Source organism: Sorex araneus, chromosome 1 (assembly GCF_027595985.1).
Source record: "Sorex araneus isolate mSorAra2 chromosome 1, mSorAra2.pri, whole genome shotgun sequence".
Lineage (NCBI taxonomy): Eukaryota > Metazoa > Chordata > Mammalia > Eulipotyphla > Soricidae > Sorex > Sorex araneus.
In genome coordinates this window covers 348,431,382-348,458,801 of record NC_073302.1, presented here as the reverse complement: position 1 = coordinate 348,458,801, position 27,420 = coordinate 348,431,382, and the positions used below count along the sequence as shown (strand labels likewise).

General features: G+C 41.4%; 1 protein-coding gene across 1 annotated transcript in view; it reads right to left on the bottom strand.

The window, feature by feature from the left end:
* Window positions 1–1,518: 1,518 nt before the first annotated feature.
* The window catches only part of BBS9 (Bardet-Biedl syndrome 9), a 546,484-nt gene continuing 520,582 nt past the window's right edge, over window positions 1,519–27,420 (bottom strand). The window contains exons 22-23 of the mRNA XM_055119377.1: window positions 5,054–5,164; window positions 1,519–4,854 (exon numbers count right to left, since the gene is read on the bottom strand). Of these exons, the coding sequence (XP_054975352.1) occupies window positions 4,829–4,854; window positions 5,054–5,164 (137 nt within the window). The 3' untranslated portion in view covers window positions 1,519–4,828. The remainder of the gene's footprint in view (window positions 4,855–5,053; window positions 5,165–27,420) is intronic.

Sequence of the window (27,420 nt, the reverse complement as noted above, 5' to 3'; positions counted from 1 at the left end):
TGCCAGCACAGGGGTGCCCTTCTCGCTGGCCCAGGGATGAAGCGTCAGGGATGTGAATGCCTAATCTCACTGATTAGGCCCTGGCAAATGCACTCAACTATAGCAACAAAATCTTTAAAATCAACAGAACCTTTAACACAACTGACTACCACAGAAGGTAGTTGCAAAACCAGCGAGATCACACCTGGTAATTGAATACTAGAGATATAAAAAGCTAGGGAAGGAGGCTGCTGATACAAAACAAAGTGCCTGACATTATCCTTTCTGAGTCTAGTGTTTTTTTATCTGAACTGGTACTTTTTTTTGCATTAAAATATGTGAAATAAAAAGAAAAATGTTGTTTTAATATAATTTGCATTCATATTTCTATTGTGAATCATAATTATGTTATCGTGATGCTATACATGACTCAGAATTACCAGAGCACAACCACTATGTAGACTATTCCCTAATAATCATGTATTAATAACTAAATGCTAAGCAACAAAAGTACATTACTAATTATTATATAGCAGATAATATTAATATTACACAGCAGATGGATTGGAGCAATAGCACAGTGGGTAGGGAGTTTGCCTTGCACGTGGCTGACCTGGGTTCGATTCCTCCATCCCTCTTGGAGAGCCTGGCAAGCTACTGAGAGTATCCCACCTGCACAGCAGAGTCTGGCAAGCTACCCGTGGTGTATTCGATATGCCAAAAACAGTAACAAGAAGTCTCACAATGGAGACGTTACTGGTGCCCGCTCGAGCAAATCGATGAACAACGAGACGACAGTGCTACAGTGCTATGTAGCAGATATCATACAACAGATAATCCTGACATGCAAAGGTGGGATGGGGTCTATTATTTACTCTTCGGAGAGAGGCAGGTTGGGTCACACCCGAAGATGCTCAGGATCAGGGTTTACTGTGGGTTCTGAGCTTGGGGGTTGCTCCTGGAGGTGCTCTGGGGAACATTTGCAGTGCTGGGGACTAAATTTGCATCAGCTGTGGGCAAGGCATGCACCTTGACTCCTGTGCTACCTCTAACAGGGCCCTATATTCTCTTATTTTAAGAACAATACCTATTCATTACAATAAAGACAGACAAGCAGAAGGAAGAAAAATAAAGATACTAATGTAAGTTAAGAGTGAAAAGCACCAGGTTGGCTCTTTCTCTGTCAACCCTGCTCCCACCAACTCCCTGGCTCAGGCACACTCAAGGTTTCTGACTGAAATGACACCGTAGGGAGACAGGGAGGCTGGGAGCTGGCTGCTGACTGACCTCGTATATTGGGCATGTAGCATCTGAAGAATCACTCACATTCTTCTTTTTGACTCCATCCAAATTTTGATATGACAGGCACATTGACATACAGATGATCAACCAGTGGAGAGAAGAGGCTTTGGAAGAAAGCTGTTGGATTTTTTTTTTTTTTTTTTTTGTCAGTAGTGTTAGAGCACCACAGTTTATTTTCTTCTTTTTTTTTTTTAAATTTTATTTATTTTTAATTAGAGAATCCCGTGAGGGTACAGTTACAGATTTATACACTTTTGTGCTTATACTTCCCTCATACAAAGTTCGGGAACCCATCCCTTCACCAGTGCCCATTCTCCCCAAAAGGCACATGAAAAAGTGCTCTGCATCACTAATCATCAGAGAGATGCAGATCAAAACAACCATGAGATACCACCTCACACCACAGAGACTAGCACACATCCAAAAGAACAAAAGCAACCGCTGTTGGAGAGGATGTGGGGAGAAAGGGACCCTTCTTCACTGCTGGTGGGAATGCCGACTGGTTCAGCCCTTCTGGAAAACAATTTGGACGACTCTCAAAAAATTAGATATTGAATTCCCATTTGACCCAGCAATACCACTGCTGGTAATATATCCCAGAGAGGCAAAAAAGTACAATCGAAACAACATCTGCACATGTATGTTCATCGCAGCACTGTTTACAATAGCCAGAATCTGGAAAAAAACCGAATGCCCCAGAACGGATGACTGGTTGAGGAAACTTTGGTACATCTATACAATGGAATACTATGCAGCTGTTAGAAAAAAGGAGGTCAAGAATTTTGTAGTTAAGTGGATGGGCATGAAAAGTTTCATGCTGAGTGAAATGAGTCAGAAAGAGAGAGACAGACATAGAAAGATTGCACTCATCTATGGTATATAGAATAACAGAGTGGGAGACTATCACCCAAGAACTGTAGAAATAAGTACCAGGAGGTTGACTCCATGGCTTCGAGGCTGGCCTCACGTTCCGGGGAAAGGTCAACTCAGAGAAGCGATCACCAACTACATTGTAGTCGAAGGCCATGTGGGGGAAGGGAGTTGCGGGCTGAATGAGGGCTAGAGACTGAGCACAGCGGCCACTGAACACCTTTATTGCAAACCACAACAGCTAATTAGAGAGAGAGAACAGAAGGGAATGCCTTGCCACAGTGGCAGGGTGGGGTGGGGGGGAGATGGGATTGGGGAGGGTGGGAGGGATGCTGGGTTTACGGGTGTTGGAGCTGTTGGATTTTTATTGTTGCTCTTCTCTTGTGTTAGTTAAGGAAATGACAGCCAAGCTGTTCATGCTGAGGAACAAGATGTTTCACAGCAAAAGATAAGTCTTGTAACTCCAGGTTACTTGATCTCGGGAAGTGCTTCCCCTTTACAAAAGCCAGTTCCGGGGATCAGGCACTGGGGAACTCTCTTGCCACAGTTTCTCCAGTGCAACCCACCAGCACCTCACTGAGTTCATGTGGGATGGGACCACGTCTGACCATGAGTGAAGAGCTGGTGTGGCAGTGGGTGAAGCGAGCACAAACACAGGAGGGTGCAAGAGTCTAACACCTGGGTCATGTCTATGACTTGGGTCATTTCCAGGAATGAGGAGCTTGGAGACGCTCATGTAAAACTCTGAGATATGAGAGCAGAGAAGACAGGGAGTGACATCTCTGAGCCAGGATTGGAGTGTGGGGGACGCAAGGAAGCAGGTGGTGGCACAGACACAGCAGCCCGAGCAGGACACGGAGAGCCATAGAGAAGCAGTGAGGGAAGCAATCAGATCACAGAGGCCAAAGGCACAAAAGCATGGAAAGGGAGCACTGCTTAATGATTCCACTACTTACAATTAATGCTTCACCACTTACAATTGAAGAAGCTTCTATTAAAAAAAGAACCCAGAAACAAAGTTTAAAGTGCCACATTGAGAACAAAGGTTATACAATATTCAATCACCAAAGTTAGTATAAGTTTACATAAATGCTATTTTAAAGCCATAAGAAGATAATTATCACTACCAACATCCATTCAGTCCTATAGAGAGGAAAAGAACATGAGCAGGTAATTATATACCTATCATCTATCTATCTATCTATCTATCTATCTATCTATCTATCTATCTATCTATCTATCTATCTAACCATACTGGAAATCAAAGAAATGTTGCTGGCTTCAATTTTAGACCATGAGAAATCAGAGATAAAATCAAAAGGTGAAATGAAAGAATCAGAAACAGAAGAGGAGCAGTAGATGGTGACTGGTTAAGGTAAATTAATATGGAACCATGAGCAAAAAGGGATTGCAATGGACCATATGGATATATATGCACATTCAATAAGAGAAGAGTGAGCAGAGGTGAGAACAAGGATAGTACTAGAACATCTATAGGAATCAAATAACAACAAGAAGAAAGGAACACAGAAATACACTTTTAAGAAGAAATAGACATTGCATGTAACCTTCTTAAACAGAGCTGAAGTGATCAGGTGGTCAGAAGTTGTGTCTTTGCAACTAAGGTACCAGTGTGTGCTGGATGCAACACACAGGCTGGCTGAATTAAACCAGTGGTTTGCTTTGGCTCAAAGGCTACTTTCATGCCTGACAATGAAAATTGTCGATCTTCTGCTACATAAAAGAGCACGTGAACTAATAGCTCCTCCTCTGCAGCCTGACATTTCTCTCACATAGGTAAACCACAAATCATTTACCCATTTGTACTAAATTTAGTATGAGAGATATTTCCAAATCTTGCACAGACATATTTTTGTTTATAAAGCCAGTTTTGTAGCTGTAATTTTAACTCAAAACTAGAAAAATATCTTATTTCAAAATTTAACCTTCTTATTGTAATATAGTGAGTCTTTTCATAATTGGGATTGTTGGAAGTTGTCACTCACTGGGGCAGTGAAGAGAGGGTGCTGGGGCGCTAATTTACTTAAATATTTATTTAAACATTTCATATTATATTAGAAAAATTTACTACTTTCCCTTTCTGCCTAATGGAGCAAATCATGTAAAAAGTTCTAAAGATCCATATGCATGTATAGAACTATATATATATAAATATCTATATATTATATATTTTTAAATTTATCAAGATACATTTGAGTCTTAAGAAGTAGGAAAATTTTCAGTTCAAGAAATAATAAAGATAAATCACCTAGATAACCAAATCAAATCCCAGATATTATTTGTTTGACAATGAGATGCTTTATTAAACTGAATGCATTTATTCTATAAGAATTCTGTGGGGAAAAATGGGGTATCAAATAATTTTGGGTCGAGGTCTTCCAATGATAAAGTCTATCCCAAAATGATGTCATTTCACTTTATCCTGAAATTGGAGCTGCAATCATACAGATGACCAAGAAAGTAGTCATTTCCTTTCCTGGTGGGACAAGCTGAAATTGCTTTTCTTGGTGTCCTCATGAGAAGTCCAGATCCTCGTCTCTGTCGTGTGTCTTCTCCAGATGGGTGAGCCGAACTCTCCATGCATTTGGCATGAGGTTTACACAGGATCAGCACTGGGAAGCCCTCTAGCTTTTGATCAGACAACTCTGTTTAAACTTTACTCTCCCTGGAGGGGCGAAACTTCTGGAAAAAGAAAAAGAGCAAGTGATACATAGAGATTCTGAATCGAGAAAAGAATGCATAAATGATCACATTCAGAAGCACACACACTAAGGGGAAGGGAGAAGGCGCTGGTCTGCAAATGGTCTCTGGTACAAAAAAGGCCGTTCCGAGGGGTCACTGTTGCTCACACGCCATCTGTGAGGGCCACCCAGCCTCTTACCTGGGGTGGACGGGTCTGCCATGAGGTGTTTGTGGTTGGTAAACAGTTCAGGGGCATCTTGTTCGACTGCTCTTTCCTCTAGCTCTGACTCCGGGATCATAGTGCAGCCACCTAGTTGAGAAATAAAGTCAATATTTTAAGAAGCGTGTAGGAAAATCTGCCACTCCACAAGATAACCACCACTTAGGCACATGCTAATCACACAGTAAGGAATGATGTGACGACAATCTTCATGAGTAAACCAAAGGGAATAATCTCAAGTGTCTTTCTTGGGTGAAAATCCTGGGAAGGAATTATTGCACAAAGACATTTATAGCCATGATTGCTTAGCCAGAGCAGCAATGGGAAAATAGTCCTTAACTTGATCCCCCTAAACTCTCTAGCAAGTATGAGAGTCAGACTCTAATGACCAAAATGACACTTCACAGGCTTTCTCTTTAAAGCCAGAGCACGCAGGGGCATGGAAAAGAGGACACAGGGCACAGGGTCCCTGTCAACAAAAGTGAAGGCTTGCTGGTGCTCTGAGATGGTTGCTATGATGATGGCAGTTCTCTGCAATTTGATTCTGCCCCTGACTCCCAATACTTGGCCCAGCATGGACACATACACTTCAGAATTCAACAGTGAAGATATGAACTGTATTGTGAACGTTTTCAACTGCAGCTGACTTTTAGAGTCCTCGAGGATGAACACCCACTACTAGCTAAAATGACCACCAGTGACTTGGTTTTGTCAGCAAAATCATGAGTTGGATACAGAAATCTGCAGCTTGATTCAACTGATCTGCTACAATTTCCTAGAAAGTTACTAACATGGTCTATACCGTACATATTTTTTCCAAGTCATTCTACTTGTTAATGGATGTACATTCCTTTCCCCACCTTTTTCTGAGGATTTTCATACAGAATCCAAAGCCTCAGTACTTATGTGTGAAGGGGTTACTGACAAAAGAGAGGTCATCAGAGGCACTGATCTGTAAACCACATCATTCAAATGAGAGGGAAGTGGCATGGCTCCAGAGCTGGAGGAAAATACACCTTCCATCCACCCTCTGTATCAATTCCAGAAAATAAATTGATGGTGAAGGAGACTCAAGTAAAACTATTTCCATACTCATAAAACTAGAATTAGAGGCAGCCTCGGGGACTTCCCCACATAGGAAGTATTAGAATTAACTTGCCTGGCCACAACTGAAAACTGAGAAGGTTCCCATTCAGAAGAACTGGTCTTCTTTTTCTTTCTTTGGTGTTTGTGTTTTGGTTTCTGGGGCACACAGAACTGTGTTCAGGGCTCACTCCTGTCTCTGTGCTCAGAAGACCATATGTGGTGGCAGGGATCTAGCAGGTTGGCCATACACATGGCAAGCGCCCTTCCTACTATCTTTCCCGCTCATGGGCTTACTTTTAGACTCTTTCCAAAGTCTGTAGATGGTACAAATGATGATTTTCATTATCAAGTCTTTTCTGTGAGCTAGAAACTCTGCACATACTATATCACTTAATTCCTACAAGCAATAGCATAAAACGGAGTTTTACAAGTAAATTCACAGGTAAGAACAGTGACATCATAGAAGACTCAGTAACCACCACAAGGTCACCACTGTAAGGAGGAAGACACAGCTCACACCCAACCTCACAACTCCCGGGCCCAGGTCCACATGAGAGTTCCATTCTGGTTTAGGCAGAGAGACACCACGGCTGTGAGGGGGTCCGTAGGCTTCATTATACCTGATGGCCCACTGTGGCTCCTGGGAGCACTGCTTAGAGAATTACGGGGCCCAGACTGGGATCCAGATGCTGGGACTTCTGAAAACCACAATTCCTTTCTTCTGAAAAGTATTTCCTCTAGAAAAAATGGACTGGTCATGTGAGGTGGGGAGGGACATCTGCTGGATAAATGACGGGGAAAAGCAGAAAGAAAGAGTAAAAGGAAAGGCCAAAGGGTGTCTTTGTGTCTCGCCCCAGACCCACGAACCAAATCACACCATTCCTCCATCCCCGAGGCAAGAGAAGAAGGGGACAGGATAAGGCAGAGACATGGTACTCATGAAGCTACCTTCCACACATGGAAACTTCCAGAACACAGAAGAGTGCAGTGAGCAGTGTCTCCCGAGTGTCTAGGGAGGTGGGTTTCCACTGCTTCTTTAGTGGAAGCTCTGATGCCATTGACTCAACATTGGCCTTAGACAGAAAGAGGAAGATTTATTTACAAGTATTTTCTACTTGTAAATCTCACAGGCCCAGGAGTCATTTGCGACAGATGATCAACTACATAGTCATTTTCTCCCTTCTTGCCACACATGCCTTTCTCCTGTTCTGAATACAAATAGAGGGGAAGTGTCTCCATCCCCCTGCAGGCCTGGCCAGGCACTTGCCCTGGGAACACCATCCTCTTTAACTGGATACGTGGGAAGCCAGACTGGCCAACCAGAGTATCTGCCACTTCTAGTCGCACCAACAGGGGGAAAGATCTGGGCCCCTGCGCCGTGGGAAACAGGAGAAGTGGACAATCTGGGCTGTATTTCCCTGGGCAGATTCTGAATGAGGACTGATCCTCGGCCTGTCAGGAAAAGCGCTGCCCACAGCCTCTGAGAGCAGAGACCATCAGTGCAGAGTGGACCGGGATTCTCCTCACCTATTTCCTTGACTCTTCCCTCCTTCACTCACCCTCTGACCCAAATTTGTCAAATAAGTCACCATCACTGCTTTAATCCTTATCCCAGGCTGTTTCACTGCAAATGGTCACTGATAGCTCACTCTAAGGAGTAGTTCCTGGGTCACAGTGTGTGCCATCTGTAGAGAACACTGGGCCCTGGTACAGTGACAATATCCTGCCCACGGTGAGTGGGGTGATGGGTATGCAGAGGCCCAGACCAGAAGACCAAATAGTGGTGGCATGGAAATGCTAAAAATTCAAGGATCACAGGCTACTTCAATAATTTTTTTTAAAAAACAACACTGTCCTTTATGACCTTGATTTCTCATAGCCCAGGATCTGGCGAGGAACTGGGATTGCATGTTTAGGTGGCACGACAGGCAGCTCTCCAGGGGGAGTAAGGACCAGAGGTACCGAGGGACAATGCAGGGGCACAACGCTGGGACACGGGGATGTGTGGACACTAAGAACTGACCCTGAACTTCCCATCCTCTTGCTAATTCAGTGAAGAAGCAGAGAAAGGGAAGCGGCAGGGCGCAGGGGTCAAAGGGCTCTGGGTTTATCAGTGGTGTAGAGGCATGGGATAGCGAAATGTCCAAACCACAGAGTCAACCACACTGAGAACAAGAGGTCCAAATTCCAACAACAAAACTTTAAAAGGTGCCTGTCAAGGTGGTGGGATGTTGGGGGGCCGGAAGGGAGGAAATGTATGGACCATGACACAGGGAAGAAGACTCTGGGGGTGGGATTGGTGTTGGAACCTAGTCCCAACTATGAATAACTTTGTAAGTCACGGTGCTTTAATTTTTTTTTTAATATGACATTTTTTTTTTCACCCCTGACTGAAAGTCTCAGTTTACTACATGTAAACCAAGACATCGTGTTATTTGCCAAAACTTTCACCACAAGGCTCTCTGAGCCACCCCCGTCCCACCCTACTGCAGCCCTTCTCGGGAGAAGTAGCTTTGCAGATGGCCCATGCAATACAATGTTGCTCATGTGAATAAAAGGAATAATTAGGAACAAATAAAAGGAACATACCAGCCCTCACCTATTCATGTTGGATTTAATCAGTTGTAAGAACACACAGTTAACTGCTACGCATGTCTGAATCCCTCTCAGTGTAAGCAGAGACAGAGACTTACATCAGTAGGTGATTGTGAGTCTCTGGGCCACACTCTGCAGAGCACTGACTTGAGAGTAAGGTCAACTTTGATTATGGGGTGTAGAACGGGAGTGAAAAGAGCAGTGCTGCAGATGCCTCACCACCTGGGGCTCAGAAGCCATGACATCAGAGGTTCTTCACAGCCAGTGTCTCAGCCTTCCTCACTGCCACCTGGAGCAGCCTCCCTGTCCCAGGAGTACCTCCCACTGCAGTGCCATGCTGGTAAAAGTGGAGCCAGCTAGACTTCAAGGGGCGGGGGGGGGGGGATAAAATACTAATTAAAAAACTTTTCCTTTCCCATCATATAAACACACCCATGATGGTCGATTTCAGGCAACCAACATGGCATCACCAAATGTGGAGCTCAGTAGAACAGAGAGGTACCCAAAGTGCCTTTGCCATAAGAATTTTCAGACGGAAACAATCTCAAGCACACAGATAACAGTCACTGTCACTGTCACTGTCATCATGTTGCTCTTCGATTTGCTCGAGCAGGCACCAGTAACGTCTCACTGTGAGATTTGTTGTTACTGTGTTTGACATATCGAATACGTCACGAGTAGCTTGCCAGGCTCTGCCATGCGGGCGAGATACTCTTGGTAGCTTGCCCAGCTCTCCAAGAGGGCCGGAGGAATCGAACCTGGGTCAGCTGCGTGCAAGGCCAACGCCCTACTGCTGTGCTACCACTACAGCCCACAGATAACATCGTAATATAACTAGTTAAGATAGCAGGCCTTTGTTCTTAATACAATTCGTTTGATTACAAGTTTACGTATTTTGATTTAAACTAATGGCTATATTTAGAAAATGGCTTAAAGAATCCCTAAAAATTGAACTAGCCCTCAAAGAACATAAACCAAACTCCCACACTAAAGGTAGTGGTGAAGGGAGTTTAAAGTTAGGCCTTCCTTGGCCTTTGCAAGCCAAAACAACCCGCCTGAACAAATTATTTCACTTAAATGAATTGTTTCTCCATCTGAAAAGACACTGTGGCAGCCCCGCTTCATAAAGTACAAACTGAGGAACTCTGGAAAGCTGCTGGGCTGGCACAGAGCCCAGGCTAATGTCTGGTTCTATCACAGCACGTCATGGTCCCTAGAGCACTGCCAGAGGTAGCTCTGGAGGACGCTGGGGTATGGCCCTGTGGCCCCCAGCACTGCAGGGCTGGATTAGCAGCCCCAATCATTCTCAGCCCTCAGACCACTGGTTGCAAAGTCCTCCCCGCCAAGGGAAAACAAACAAACAAACAAACAAACACAGCCGTGCTTATTTTTTAGACAAAGTTGTAGATAGCAACAAGGAGAAGAGAGCAGAACAAGGCTTACTCTTCATGTCTGTTCTCTCTTGAACACGAATCTCACTCGTCGCTATGTCTCTTTGCTTTCTTCCATGCTGGAAAAATCCATGTTTTCTCTCTTGAACATGTACTTAGTCTTTCTCTCCCCTCTCATCTTTCGAAGTTTCATTCAATAAAAATTATCTTGCTTCTCCCCGCCTCCCCCGGCAAAAAAAGCAGAGCGAATAGCACTGTCGTCCCATTGTTCATTGATTTGCTCAAGTGGGCAACAGTAACATCTCCATTGTGAGACTTGTTGTTTCTGTTTTGGGCTTATCGAATATGCCATAAGGAGTTTGCCAGGCTCTGCCATGTGGGTGGGATACTTTCAGTAACTTTCCGGCTCTCTGAGAGGGAGGGAGAAATCGAACCTGGGTTGGCCGTGTGCAAGGCAAATGCCCTACCCACTGTGCTATCGCTCCAGTCCAGAGTGAGTAGCATAAGGTAAGAATCACTAGAGGGATGTGAAGGGTTTGGATTCACGCAAGATGACACACTCATGGACCAAACTGAGGGAGACCTCAGCTCTCCCACAAAGACAGCACTTAGCCTCCAGATGTGGGCCGCTGGCGGGAGAGGGCCGCATTTCACAGTGGCCTCGCTGATCGACTTCACATGACTCAAAACTTTGAGTTGTAATACTGGATTCTACTTGAGGTGACTCTACTATGTGATTCTGTACTGGTGACCCAGAAGCACACATTTCATGAACTCCTCCCACCTCATAAAGGCTAAACTCGGGACTGTCAGATAACCATTTTTTAAGCTCTAAGGGCTATCTGGACTTGGTTTTGCTGCTGGAGTGTGAACACATCAAACAGGTAATGAACTGGTTATGTGCCAATAAAATATTAAAGCAGGTGGCAGGCCAGATCTTAGCTTGCCAAGCCCTGGCCTGACCCAGGGTATCCTAATTTTAAGGGCTCCTAGAGGAATTTGACACTCTAAGATCATCACATAACATTACTGCAAGTAACCATTAGTTTAAAAGCATACTGTATACTATACTGCTATAAAAGCTCTTTTTGTTTGCATCATGACAATTTTTTTCTTAAAAAAAATTCACTCTGTGGAACAGACTTAGATGCATAGAGAATTCCCATAGTCTCTCACACTTAAATTAACTCTTGCATGCACACAGAACATTTGTTACAATCAGTAAACTGACACATCCTAATGGATGAAAATCCAAAGTAAATTCTGATTTCCTTGTGTCAATTCTGTTTCAGGGGCCCACTCAGTTATCATGGCATTGTCATTTCGTTTTGGGGGTAACACACAGAAGTTCTCAGAAAATCTGATCATATTGGGGATCAAATCTGGGCCTATGAGATACCTCTCACAACAGAACTTTTAGATTCCAAATATCTTTTTTTTTAAATTTAATTTTTAAAAATTTATTTATTTTTTAATTAGTGAATCACTGTGAGGGTACAGTTACAGATTTATACATTTTTGTGCTCATGTTTTCCTCATACAAAGTTCGGGAACCCATCCCTTCACCAGTGCCCATTCTCCACCACAAATAAAACCAGCATCCCTTCCACCCCCCGAATCCCATCTCCCCCACCCCACCCTGCCACTGTGGCAGGGTATTCCCTTTTGTTCTCTCTCTCTAATTAGGTGTTGTGGTTTGCAATAAAGGTGTTGAGTGGCCATTATGTTCGGTCTCTAGTCTACATTCAGCACGCATCACCCTTCCCCCGCATGGCCTCCGACCACATTTTACTTGGTGTTCCCTTCTCTGAGTTGCCCTCTCCCCAGAATGTGAGGCCAACTTCCAAGCCATGGAGCCAACCTCCTGGTACTTATTTCTACCATTCTTGGGTGTTAGTCTCCTACTCTGTTATTCTATATTCCACAGATAAGTGCAATCTTTCTATGTCTGTCTCTCTCCTTCTGACTCATTTCACTTAGCATGATACTTTCCATGCTGATCCACTTATATGCAAACTTCATGACCTCATTTTTCCTAACAGCTGCATAGTATTCCATTGTATAGATGTACCAAAGTTTCTTCAACCAGTCATCAGTTCTAGGGCACTTGGGTTTTGTCCAGATTCTGGCTATTGTAAACAGTGCTTCGATGAACATATAAGTGCAGATGTCATTTCGACTATACTTTTTTGCTTCTCTGGGATATATTCCCAGAAGGGGTATTGCTGGGTCAAATGGGAGCTCAACTTCTAATTTTTTGAGAATCGTCCATATTGTTTTCCAAAAGGGCTGAACCAACAGAGTAGAAGGGTCCTTTTCTCCCAACATCCTCTCCAACAGTGGTTGCTTTTGTTCTTTTGGATGTGTGCTGTGTTGTGAGGTGGTATCTCATGGTTGTTTTGATCTGCATCTTCCTGATGATTAGTGATGTAGAGCACTTTTTCATGTGCCTTTTGGCCATTCATATCTCTTCCTTGGGAAAGTTTCTGTTCATTTCTTCACCCCATTTTCTGATGGGGTTGGTAGATCCCAAATATCTTATACCTTTCCATTATATCTATACAATTTCCTTTCAATGGTCAGTTCTGAGGACTACTGGTCCAGTATTACAGGATGCCCATCTACTAGAATTTTCCCATTATTTTTGTGATTAGACAGCAGAATTTTAAAAATGCACTTCTAAAAACCTGCACCTGAACACCACTTTTGCTTTGTCCTGTCTATTCTGATAATGCGTGTCTTCACTTTTGTTTGTTTCCAATAATTTTTAGACTTCCTCTCTGATTGCCTTTTTGATCCACTGGAGGCTCAAGGGGGAGTTTTGTTTGTTTGTGTTTTGGGGCGAACCCTGTGGTGTTCAGGGTTAACTCCTGGCTCTCAGTTCAGGGCCACTCCTGGCAGTACTCAGGGTGTCTGGGATTGACCCTGGGGTGGTCGTGTGCAAGGCAAAGGCCCTACCTGCTCTATTATCTCTCCTGCTCCATAAGAAAAGTTTTTAAAGATTTTTTTCCCATAAGATTCTTAGTATATTCAGATTGTCTCCAGATGTTTGTCATTCCCTCTATTAAATGCAAAATCCATGTGGGTGGTGAGTAGAGAGGCCATTAGAGGGGAAGGAAATCAACAGGGAGGCCCAGCTGAGCCTGAAGTTGGTAGCAATGGAGCAGGCTTGGTCCTTCAGCTGCTGCACCTGGGGTAGGTTTTTCTATGGGTCAAAGGAGAAAAGATCATGAGCTTCCACAAGCAAGGCCCAGGTATGGGGTTCTACAACTAAATTTCCAAGGTGCATGGCAACAGCGGAGCTGGGCTGTCCCTCCTTGGCCCCCACCCCACATCTGCTCCTGATGCAGGATGTCATGCCCACAACCCGGGCCCAGAGACACAGCAGCAGTGAGTCCTGGAGGGCACCACAGTGCCGGAGATTTCTCCAGGTCCCATACAGAGGTGATAGCACCTGGCCACCCCAAATGGAGCAGGTGCAGTCTCCCCGCATCCTCCAGATGGAATCCCAGCAACCATGAGCTTCCACAAGCAAGGCCTAGGTATGAACACAGCATATTTCATCACCTCTCACTTCTGTCAGCTTTCATGGCAAGGATGCACTTGCACCATTTTAGTCGAATCAAAGAATGTTAACTTTTCTCTTTTCAACTATCTTCTTTGCTCCCCATCAAATCAGAAGTAAACAGAATGCAGTTGAGGCCTTTATTGTCCAAAACTGGTTCTAGTGCTGTTGCTTCTAAAACCACTGGAGCTTACTTAAGAACCTTTCTTTTTCCAGAATATCTCAATGGATTTGCTTGAGGGTTGGCTGTCCTAATGAGGACTTCCTTTCAATGATACAGAAAAATGAAAATGGTTGGCAAGATATCCCTTGGGCATATTTCAGGACTTGATGGTTTATTTTCTTGCAAAGGTGACCTTTGCGATCAATTAGGTTTATGGATGAGAATGTTCCACTCATTCAGAGAAGAGGGAATCTTTTCTTTTTCATTTATTTATGAGGATTCAAACAAGGAGACACTTTGAGAATCACAAATGACCACAGACCCTGCTCTGAGTTGCCAGCCAAAGAATCCTGTGTCCACATGGTCCGAATTGCTACTTGGAATTAAAAACAGCAGAAACCTCAAAATATACACCAGTGACATTTTTCTTTTAATCAAGATTTACTTGGTGGATAAAGTGTTTTTTGAGGTTAACATTCAGATTTCATTTCAAAGGTTTATAATTCACGTGAAGTGTGGGAATGGGTGCTTTGAAAAGAATATTTCAGCCTCTTAAATATGAAGTGTTTCCCAAAGAATATATGAGTAGTTTAAAAGTTCTTGCTGTATCTGATCATTGGGAATAATTTTATTGTTTATCATATTTCTTTCTCCATCTCTTTATTTATAGGTGTGCATAAGCATATACATGCAAACAGAAAATAAAGGAATTTTCCTGGAAATTCTCTTTTCTGGTGATTTTTCTCATTTTTTTAAAATTCTTTTTCTAGAACAATGAGAATGAATACCACAGAAAGCCAAGTATCATATGGTGTGTTCATGCAGCAATTTTAGCAGAGTATTTAGAAATGTTTTGACAAAACAGATTAAAGGAAAGGATGGAAGTAGACACAAATGACAGAAAAAGAATAATAATGCCTTGGTATAAGATATTTGGTGTGATCTAGTAAAGATGTCTATGGTGGAACAGTAAGGCATAAATACACATGAGCAGTTAAAGAAATGTACGCCCAAATAGGACGTACAGTAAGGAAGGACCGCTGGAAAAATGCATGTGAAGACTCAACAAGGGTAGAAGGCAGACAAAAAAGCATACACATGCTCGAAAGTGGGTTGCAGCTTCTCCAATCATTCCTTCTCTGATCTTTCCTTTTCAAAACTGGAGCTCAGATCAAAGTGCTCAATCTGCCCCATTCCTGAACTTCATATTTCCTTCAGACTACACCATCATTGGCAAAGCTATGTTTGTTGGAACGTGTTTGACATGTGTGTGTGTGTCTGTGTGTGTGTGTTTCTTTCTCTCTTTTGTTTAAGAGCCATTTTAGAGAACCAACATTTGGAGAAATGGAATTTACAAAGGTTATTGTTGAGCTTTAAAGTTTTTTTTAACTGAGAAGCTGTGGTTTACAACACAATTAATAAAGGTTTCTTATGCACATAATTCCAACACCACCATCTATCACCAGTGTATCCTTTCCTCTCCCAAGGACCCCAATGCCCTTCCCTTCAAGGACCCCGAGTACCCTTCCCTCCCAGCATGCCCCCAACTGAAGTATGTACATCAGTCCTCCATTATGTTACTGTTGGACCTTTGCTGCTCTCTTGCTGTGTACCTTTAAGTCCCCTTTGAGAGATCATTCCGAATCTCTCCCTTTCCTCCCGCCTGACTTCACTTGGCATGATATCCTCTGGTTCCATTCACACTGGTGTACTTTGCATGATTTTATTCTTTCTGAGAGCGGGATAGTATTTCATTGTGTATGTATAGCACAGTGTCTCAGCCTTGCTGTCTGTAATGGTGTATGTGAGTTGTTTCCACAGCTTGGCTATTGTACTAGGTGCAACGGTGAACATAGCTGTGCATATATCCCTTCAAATAATGTCTTTGTGCTTTGGGAGTTGTGCAGGTAGTTTTTTCTTTAAAAAAAATCTATAAGGATTTAAAAAAAATAAACCCTCACCCATGTGATATCTTCATTCTTTGCACAGCATGGTAAGGGTGTGATATGGGACAGTGCTGACACATGTTTCTCCTCTCCACTTCCATTTCTCTTTTACTTTGCCCTACTGTGGAGACACAAACCGTAACCTGGTACAACTTTACAATTTCAATACTCAGCAAAGCCACAGAAAACGGAAAGAAAATTATTTTCTCTAAAATCTTACTTTCCAGTTTTAACAAATGGCAGTTGTTTTTCTACATTTCTCTTAAATCCATCCTATAATTTGTTTCTCTTGATATCTGTATGACCACCTGACTGTAGCTCCTCCACTGACAACAGGGAAAATGATGGTTAGCCAAGCAGAGATGCAGGTGAGGGTCACTGCAATGTGTGCCCAACATGACATCTTATGGTGTTTTGGAGAATGAATTCCACTGACAAATAACAAACTCTGATCACCCCCTACCACCACCACCAGCTCCACCCACTCACACACACAAGTGAGAACCCAAACTGTGCTCAACACCGTAAATGTACTGACATTTGGAAATATTTGAAAATATTTCCACTTCACACCTCACAGCAGAGACCACGTGTGTGAATAAAAGGGAGTCTAATACATTTTAAGAGGTGTAGCATGTGTCTCAACAAGTTTTAAAACTCCAATAAAGGCTGAACACTAAGTCCCTTGGGGTATAAGGGCTCCAGTCAATGGTTGAATTTAAGAGAGCAGAGTGATCCTGCACCAAAATGTTGCCACAACTTGAATAAAGATAGGTGTCCATGTGTTTTCAGCTAGGCCACCCTAAGAATTTAGGTTTGCTAATGCCGAGGACTCAGAAATGCAGGAACCTAGCCATTTCCATCCATTGGTGATTATGTAAACAGAACATAACAAACAGAAAGAGAGTCCTATTTACAAAAAAGCAAGCACAGACCATAAATCCTACAGATTGGAACAGGTCCAGGTTAAGAATTTCTCCAGATGTCAGTCTGTAAACAGGGATTCTCAAAGTGAATTCTCCAATTAATTGTTGGTAAGAGCGATTTCTACTCTGTCAGTACATTAGGAGCCCTGACCATATGTAGAAGAATTGCTGTCTGGTCTTCTATTATCCCGACTCAGTTCTGATACAACAGAAACCAGTGGAGACTCTGCATAGCTTCCTGTGATTACTCATAGGAACTTAGAGTTTTATTCACCGAAGGAAATGAACTATTTGTTTGTGTTACATCTGTTTTTCTAACACGTTTAGTCCTTAACCTGGGGCACTTGGAAAGACACACACTCAAAAGAACAAAAACATGGGATGTTAAAAAAAAAAAAAGGAACAATAGTCTACTCACTGTTTTGTTAAAAATCTCCAATATTTTTTCACATGCTAACAAGGCTACTAAGTCCTCAGTGTAGGAATACAAAAGTGCTCCCCAGCTATTATGAGGAGGTATGGAAGAACAGAAAGTTAATACTCTCTTTTCTTTGCTAGTTGATCAAATGTCTGGAGCACTTTAAATTAAAAGCAAGATCTGCGGTCTTTCAACTGGATCATTTCCTTGTTGGTAAACACAGTACTTTCTAGTTCAAGAAGTTGGTGATTAATTTCCATTTTGTTTCTAAATCCTACGGAAACCCAATGTACAACTGGAAAGACACAGAACTTTAAGAGACATTTCCATTTCTAATACTTTCCTCTCCTAACTCCCTCTTCAGAGATCAACTCTCTCTCAAAAGTACACACATGCATAAATAAAACATCACAGCTACAGTTGGGAAAGAAAGGAGGCCAATAGTTCTGCAATAACAATTTCATTCTGCAAAGTGCAATGGAATCGAAGGTCCCCTCTGCCTGGACACCACATAATAAGAGCCAGTGTTCTTCGTAGCTTCTCTCCTCTATCAAGTGGCTATTAATTCCCCAGTGATGCTGGCAACTTTTCTCCAACTTGGGTTTCTTTCCACAGCCCAATTAAAAGCTAAAATCTTGACCAAATTGTGTTGTTTTTGAATAATGCTAAAATCTAGGTGGTGATTATGAAACCGAGAGTTCAGCCGGGTTACTCTGGTCATAAACAGGTTGAGGAAAAAGACAAAACACAAAGACTCCAGAGAATGCCTATTTCATCATTTTCTGTTGCATATGATGGGAAACGTGATAAACACTTGGGACTCACTCCAAAGAAAGTCTATTATCTAGTGATATATTTCCAGAATAGCCATGAAACTTTTGCAGAGAAGTAAAATGAACAATCACAGGCCAATCAACGAGTCCAATAATCATGGGAAGGACCTCGAGAGGGTATGAGCAAGAGTCTCCTGAGTCTGAGCGTTAGTTCCCTTTCTTATAAAATGCATAAAATTATACTATTTACTTTATGATTGATGAAGATTATGTTGTTAATGTTTGTAATATGGGAATCACCAAACCTGGCACAGAATGAGCCGCCAATAAATGTTGGCTATTATTTTCAGCACTACTCCCATTCCCCGTCCAACATATATTATTCATTATAGTTGCAGGCAATCACAAATAAAGCTACAAGACACCAAGACACCATGAATTTGTATTTGACTTTCTGTAAAGCGCTCAGGTGAAAACTGATGAGAGGGTACGTAAGCCAGTGATGGAATAGTTTCAGCTTAACCCAGTGGGCAAAGTCAAAATTGTCAATAAGATATGAACAGAACTCATGTGAAAATAGGACACATATTCTTTTTAGGATAAAATCATAGGCACCAACTCTTCTGAGATCATAATGATCTGAGGCCTCAGATTATGATGGTGGTGGTGATGATGAAGATGATGGTGATAATCAGGGTACACAATCACAGTTAGTGTTTTTTATTTACCAGCAGTGCCATTACTACTGAGAATGCAAACCCACATGACATAAATAGATGAAACAGTAAGATAAGAGGGTAACACAGTGGTAAGTTTGCTTTCTCATGGGAAACTGAAATGGCCAGCAGATGAACCTTAAAAGAAGTCTGCTGACCTACAGTTCCTAAACATGGAGGCAGCCAAAGAGCAGAGGAATAAAGCATGTATTTAAATGTATGCCTGGAAGGAAGCAAACACCAATTATTTTTATATGACTTTAATTCTCCCAGTGAATTCTTTATGGGTGTTGGCAAGGCATTCTGGAAAGGAAGGAATTATTAATGAAGGGTTCAGTGGCAACTGCTCTACAGTATAGCTAGAACAAATGTTCAACAAAGAGTCATTTAGTTCACACCTCATCTCTGAAGATACGGGCATTTTAAGGAGCCTTAAAATAGCCAAGTCTTATGTTCATATATATAGTTTTTCCTATTTTAGTTTACAGACAGTTCTATAGCCTGTGTGATAAACAAATAAGCTTCCCATAGGAAAATAAACACACAGGGGTAGGAGTTAATTTTTTATCTTATGAAAAGAGTAGGTGCTTTGTATATAATTGCTGAACTTGAGGAAATACACAGGAAATAGTCTTTTTGTTGTTGTTGATAAAGTTATCTTTGAAGAATGTTCTACCACATCATTTCAGGGCTATGGGTAGGTGATAGTTCACTATTACAAGCTAATAAATCAGAGGGAAAGCCCAGTTGATTAATATTTATATCTCATTATTCTATCTCAAATAACTTAGCCCATTCCCTCTAGTAAATTCTCAGAGTTTATGAAATAAAATATTTTCTTAAAATTCTCCAACTTCTTTTGAGGAAATTTTGTTCTATGCATGCTAAAAGGGCAGACTAGGAAAGGGGGGAACTGGAGAAGGTGAGGGAGGTCACACTGGTTGTGGGATTGTCATTGGAACGTTATATGCCTGAAACAACTGCATTGTTAATCACTTTGTAAGCCATGGTATTTTATTGTATTTTTAAAATTTATTTTATTTTATTAGTGAATCACTGTGAGACAAAGTTACAGACCTACAGGTTTTCATGCTTACATTTCAGTCATACAATGATCAAGTTCCCATCCCTCCACCAGTGCCCATTTTCTACCACCAATGGTCCCAGCATCCCTCCCACCACCCCCACCCTGTCCCCTTCACCCCACCCTGCCTCTGTGGCAGGGCATTCCCATTTGATGACTCTCTTTTTGGGTGTTGTAAACCATGATATTTTAATAAAAAAAATTAAAAACAAAACAAAATAAAAATTTAAGATTCTCCTATTACTTTGTGAATGGGCGTTGGGATTTGACTATTAGAATTTTGACCTCAGTTCCACCACTAATACATATTTTAAATAAAAAAATAACTTAATTTTGGGCTGGTGAGATAAAGCACTTGGCTTGCATGCAGCTGTCCCTGGTTTAAATGTGCCCCCATGCACTAGCAGGAGTGACCCCTGAGAACAGAGTCAGGCATAAGACCCAAGCATAGCCAGGTATGGCCCAAACATTTTTTTTAAAAAATGCTACCTAATTTCCTTATTTGTAAAACAAAGAATAACTGTACCTAGCCCACAGAGTATTTGATAATTTATATATAGAAAAATACTAAACAATATGTTGAGATTTACTAATATTGTCATCATCTTTGACTTAATATTGCCAAAATTTCCTTAACCAAACCAATGATTAAAAAGTAGTGAATCTGAAAAAGACACTTACGACCTACAGGAAAATAACCATTAGCTATCAATTAATGAATTGGTTGGGACAAACGATGGCTAGCAGGAAATAACAGCTTGGTAATAAAGAACAAAAATGGGAGTCAAATAATAATAAAGGGTCACAAATAAACACAAAATAAAGAATAATTTATCATCTCTTGGTCTTACTTTCCCATCAGCATCGTCTCTGTTTCTTTGCTCTCTTGGCAGGAACATTTCCAAAGTATTGTCTATATTTGCTGCTTTCAGTTCTCTGATGGAACCATCCTTGTTTGGCCTTTGCTTCTGTCACTCCACACACATTGCCTGACTGCCACAGACACCCAGGGCTAACAACTCTCAGTCTTCCATTCACTAACTTCCTGTAATACTTGGTCCCACTCATCGTGACATCTTTCATAGTCACTCTCGGCCTGACTTCTGGGACACCACATTTTACTGATTTTCCTGTGACCTCACACTCTTCTCTGGATCTTTTGTGAATTCTCTCTCTTCTCCCCAGCCTAAATCTATTTTGCTCAGTTTTTGATCCTTATCACTTTTCTAAAATCCTGCATTGGTCCCTTTCTCACCATAACTCCACCAACACTAGCTATTTCCAGACTATTTTTGGGGTCTGCGCAATTCTCATAGGCATGAGATGATATCTCAGTGTTGTTTTCATCGGTCTTTCCCTAATCATGAGTGACAATGAGCACTTTTTCATATGCCTATTGATCACCTCATTCCTTTTTTGGGAAAACGTCTGTTCATCTCACCCCACTTTTGTTAGAGGGTTACCAGATTTTTTGTTGTTGTTGAGTTTTGTGAATGCTGCTTTAAAGATCTTGGGTATTATTCCTTTGCCTGATATATCATGTGCAAATATTTTTATCTCTCATGCGTGGTTTTAAAGAAACATGGCAAGATAGGAACAAAGGTCCAAAGGTAACACAGGAAACCTGACAAAACTGAGTTCATGGGAGGTTGAGGGATGGAGGGAGGTACACTGGTGATGGGTGTGGTGTTGGAATTATGTACATGGGAAACCATCATTAATAATATTGTAAATCATAGTGCAGATTTTTCAATTTCTATTGCACACACCAAACGATCCAATACATCTACTTGGACAGCTAATGCCATTTCAATATGCCCCAAACTGTATTCCTGAACTTACCCACAGACCTGATCTATTGTACAGCTGTACTCACTATTTTTTCTTTTCTGGGTCACACTCAGTGATGGTCAAGGGTTACTCCTGACTCTGCACTCAGGAATTACTCCTGGTAATTCTCAGGGAACCATATGGATGCTTGGGATTGAACCGGGAACACTTACTCTTTAATCTCTGAGTGGAAAAATCTGTCACTTTCTTCAAGAGTTCCTAGTTGAAGGAGAGGGGAGGGGTCAGGAAAGGGATCACGATGACAAAGACAGTAGTCATAGTGCAAAATGGTCACTTTGGACCAGATCTGGGTGGCGGAAATGATGTAAGTGATGTTTTTATTATTAACAGTATTGTAAACCACAGTGCTGAAAAGGACAAAAGAAAGTGCCTGCCACAGAGGAGGCCGGAGGGTGGGAGGGAAACTGGGGACATAAGTGAATCTCTGAAATCTGAACATGAATAACTCTGTGATTTTGTAATTTATGGTTATTCAATTAAAAGTTCTTTAAAAATTTTTTACTCTATAAAGCTGTCCTGAATGCCAAATTTTAAATTATAATCCTGTAACTTTCCCTATCCAAAATTCCTTTTCAAAAATGTATATAGTAGTATCATCCTTTGAAACCTACTCTTTTATAGCATATAATAGTATTTACTTATGCATTGTGCTTACTCTTTGGGAGTCTTTCCCTGATGTAATAAGAGTCCCGATATTGAAGGGATATTCATTGCTTGCTACTGCATGCCAAACCCTAGCATACTACCTGGTATTCAGTAATGACTTGTTGATTGCAATGAATCATTTTAGGCTGAAGCAGAAAGTTATGTAAACCAAAATCCATTCAAATTTTCATACAGTATTCTCTGCCTTTTCACCAGTGGTTACAAAGTAATCACAACATAATCTGGTATAGAACCTCTTATTCCTTCCTACTTACTCCACAGCACACCAAAAAATATTTCTGAAATCATGATTTAACTTAGTCAACACACATCTTTAGCATATAAAGTTAACATGGAAAACCTGAGGAACTGAGTAGGTATAACAATGGAATGTCCAACCCAAAGCAGCAAGATCTCATTACTAATTTTTGTAGGAGCTAAAGTTAAAAATAATTAATGGAGAACTTTTAATTCTAGTTTTTAATATTTGTGGATGAAGGAATTTCAAAGAAATGTACAAAGACATCTATTGCATGGGGAACTTCTCAAAATGAATGAAAAAAGATACATCTTATTTTCACTGAGGCATCAAGTTATGGCCTTGAACAGTTTATTTTTCTCAAGCTACTTCAAATCTACATGTGTTTTAAAAAGCAAGCCCAATGAAAGATTAGATAAACAACTGGACAATGTTTTTGACACTCTGGTAACATAAACATTTCAAATTCCTTCTTCTTTACTTATATAAATCTCTAATTCCAGAGAAGGTGAAATATCCTCAAAGTTTAAACATTACTTTGAATTATTCACATTTACCTCCATTTTCATCTTATATTTTCTTGGCAACAAAAAGCCAATTTTCATCCAGCTATGGTACTACAACTCTCTTTCAATTGTAAGATAACTTGGACTAACCCCAACTCTACTTTCTTTGAAGATAGAATATACAGCTGCGCTGCCCAAAGTTGCTGCTTCCTCCTCCTCCTCCTCTTCCTCCTCCTACTTCTCCTCCTCCTCCTCCTCCTCCTCCTCCCTATCTCTCTCTCTCTCTCTCTCTCTCTCTCTCTCTCGCTCTCTCTCTCTCTTTCTTCAGCTCCTATACATTCTGCATTGCCCCTTTAAAATCTAATCTTAATAGGTATGGGGAAATGGGGAGCTTCTGCTTACAATAAAGCTATGGACATTATTCTAAAATGATGTCTAATACAAAAGAGACATATCAGTACAGTTGAAAAATCAAGAAAATTCAGGGAGAGGAAAGTTCTCCCTGATTGACTAAAGCCAGAGGACTTCAAGTAAGACATTTACAGAGCTGCCAAGGAGGAGAGGAAGGCAGGGCAAGGATGAAGGAGAACAGGGCATGGAAACAGTGAAAGAGAATCACACTCACAGTACAACCCACATGTCAGAGGGTTTAACAATGATAGTGAAAACTCTAGGATAATAGAGCTTTTTAAACTTTACTTGCAACAGATTCCACCATCAAGCAATCCAGTTGACGACCCTGACCCTTTGCTACAAGACTACAAACTATAGCTCTGTGAATAAGAATTCTAGGTTGGCATGGATAAGAACAAGATGGCTATTTCATGTCCTGAACACCAAGCCAGCCCGCTATAATCAAAAGAAAATGAAAAAGTCTAGGCAAATGAGTAAAGTTTTAGATCAGTGATAGAGAAATCAGAAGAGAAGTCACTTAAAGAGTACTGGTACAGAACAACCTTAGACCATTTAAACAGACCCTTCAGTGCTTGTCATGGATTCAGAATGGCCGCAGACTCTACAGCTTTCTACAGTATGGAGAACTCAAGAGTGGAGGTTGCCGAGAGCGTGGATGGGATTTGTAAGTAGAAAATAGGATCATAAATAGCAATGTGAAGAATAATTCCCTTTCCTATTGAGGAGATGACAAAGTTGATCTTCTCTCAGTTGGAAATCTTCAAAGACATTCATTGAGGAAAATATTTAATTTGACAAAAATAGATGAGATTAATTAAATGAATCAACTCATGGAAGGTAACTGAGTGCTTTTCCCAGGATGCCAAATGGTATTAAAACAAAAACATTTACATAAAAATCTGTTTCTCCAAAGACAGTAGAATTATTTTAGTAAACCCTCACTAAGCCCTGCATTAAAACTCATGTGGACAAAAACTCAAGGGCGCACTTTCTCCCCCTGAGCTCCCCAGCCCTTGGTGCCCGCGCGCTGTGCGTGTGGCCTCGGGATCCATCTCCAGCCAGTGTCCAGCGGAAAGGGACTCCGCCCTTCACTGCAGCTCAGCGTGAGTCTCCTGCTTCCTCATCCAGGTACGCCTCTCTTCCTCCCTGATCTTCCTTGGTCAGTGGCCAAACAGGGCGTGGCCTCTTTGCTAGTGAGGTGGCCCCGCTTCAGTGGGCGTGGTTACCAGTGGCCGCTTAGCGGCCGCAATTATTTTCTCCTTTACTAGTGTACTTGACAGGCTTCTCAATCCCCATTAACTAACTTTGTGGAGATATCCCCAGTTACCTCACACACAAAACACTAAATTAACCACTAGCCTACTCCGTTTACACCAGAACATTGAAAACTCAAGAGAGATTAGCTTTAGGGAACTGGAAGGTCCCACCTCCATACAACCGTGATATCATGAAGAAACAGCGCAAATCTCCACAGCAAGGAGAGGACCAAGAAAAGAGTCCAGAAACCTCTGTAGGAGTTTCCCACAAATGTGATATCTCTGATGAAGAATTCAGAGAAGAAATTCTGAGAATGTTCATCGAACTTAAAGAAACGGTGGAGCAGTCAGCAAAGAAATTATGGGAAGAAATGAGAGCAGAAATAGGAAAGCTACATTCAGAAATGTCACGAATAAAAGACACAGTAGACGAAATAAAAAACACAGTGGGAGCCCTCAACAGCAGAATGGCTGCAGCTGAAGAGAGAATTAGTGACCTTGAAGATGAGCAACAGAAATCCCAAAGGCTACAACAAACAATTGAAAAATATCTTAAAATAGCTCTAGGGCAAATCAGAGACCTAGGGGATGATGCCATAAGAGAAATAACATAAGAATCATTGGAGTTCCAGAAGGACAGGGAGGCAACCCTAATGAGAAAGCCACAGTTAAAGAAATCATTGCTGGAAAGTTCCCAGAGCTGGATAATGCAGATGTTCAGATCCTAGGTGCCCGAAGGTTGCCAGCTAGAAGAGACCTTAATAAAAAGACTCCAAGACATATCATAGTCAGAATGATAGATGCCACGGATAGGGACACAATACTGCAAGCAGCAGGTCAAAAAAAGAAACCACATACAAAGGAGCACCCCTTAGGTTCACAGCAGATTTATCAGAGGAAACCCTTCAAGCCAGAATACAATGATGGGATATTGTGAAAAAATTCAATGAAGTGAACGCCTCACCAAGAATACTTTATCCAGCTAAGCTCTCACTCAAACTTGAAGGAACCATACACAATTTCATGGATAAACAACAACTAAGGAACTCCATAGACTCAAAACCAACCTTAAAAGAAGGACTAAAGGGGCTTTTGCAAGACAAGAAAAAACCCTACAAGAAGAACAATCTCCACAAAAAGATGACACAAAATCCCATGACAATAATATCTCTCACTGTCAATGGCCTAAATGCACCAATTAAAAGACATAGAGTGGCAAAATGGATTCGGAAACAAAACCCAACATTCTGCTGCCTACAAGAAACACACCTGAACAGTCAGAGCAAACACAGACTCAAAGTCAAAGGATGGAAAACAATACTGCAAGCAAACATTCCCTCAAAAAAGCTGGGGTGGCCATACTAGTATCAGACAACATATATTTCAGGTTGAAAAAGATCAGAAGGGACAGCGAGGGTCACTTCCTATTTATCAAGGGATATATACAACAGGAAGAAATCACACTCTTAAATGTATACGCACCTAATGAGCGACCGGCTAAATACTTAAAACAAGTCCTAACAGACTTTAAGGAGGACATTGCTAGCAACACAATAGTAGTCAGAGACTTCAACACCGAATTATCACCACTGGATAGATTGACAAGAATAAAACTCACCAAGGAAATAATGACACTGAAGGAAAAAATAGAAGAGGGTGGCCTAATAGACCTATACAGGGCTTTACATCCCCAAAAGAAAGAATACACATTCTTTTCCAGTGCACATGGAACATTTTCCAAAACAGACCATGTACTGGGCCACAAAACATACCTCAATAGAATCGGAAAAATAGAAATTGTATCAACTACCTTCTCAGACCACGATGCGCTGAAGATAGAAGCTAACGACACACAGATGCAGAGAATCAAAGCAAACACCTGGAAATTAAACAGTTCAGTGCTGAACAGTAAGTGGGTCAGGAAGGAAATCAAGGAAGAAATCAAGAGATACCTCGAAACAAATGAAAATGAAGACACAAACTACCAAAAGCTATGGGACGCAGCTAAAGCTGTGTTAAGGGGAAAATTTATAGCTCTGCAAGAATTACTTAGGAAGGAAGAAAGGCCTACACAGAAATAGCCTGACTTCACAGCTCAAGGCCTTAGAAAAGAACCAGAAAAAGGAACCCAAACCAGACCGAAGGAAGGAAATAATAAAAATTAGAGCAGAAATTAATGACATGGAAACCCAGAAAACAATCCGAAAGGTCAATGAAACCAAGAGCTGGTTCTTTGAGAAAATAAACAAGATTGATAAACCACTAGCAAGACTCACAAAGAAAGAGAGAGAGAAAACTCTAATAAACCGAAACAGGAATGAAAAGGGGGAATCACAACAGAAACCAATGAAATTCAAAAGATTATCAGAGACTACTTTGAAAGTCTATATTCCACGAAACAAGAGAACCTAAAAGAAATAGATGAATTCCTTGACTCCTACAATCTCCCAAGACTGAACCAAGATGACTTGGAATTCCTGAATAGACGCATTAATATCAAGGAAATTGAAACTGTAATCAAAAGTCTCCCCAAAAACAAAAGCCCAGGTCCAGATGGATTCACTAGCGAATTCTTCCAAACATTTAAAGAAGACTTGTTGCCAATTCTCCTCAAGCTTTTCCAGGAAATTTAAAAAACCAGGAACTCTCCCAAATAGTTTCTATGAAGCACATATCTCCCTAATACCAAAATCAAACAAAGACACCACCAAGAAAGAAAATTATAGACCAATATCCCTGATGAACACTGATG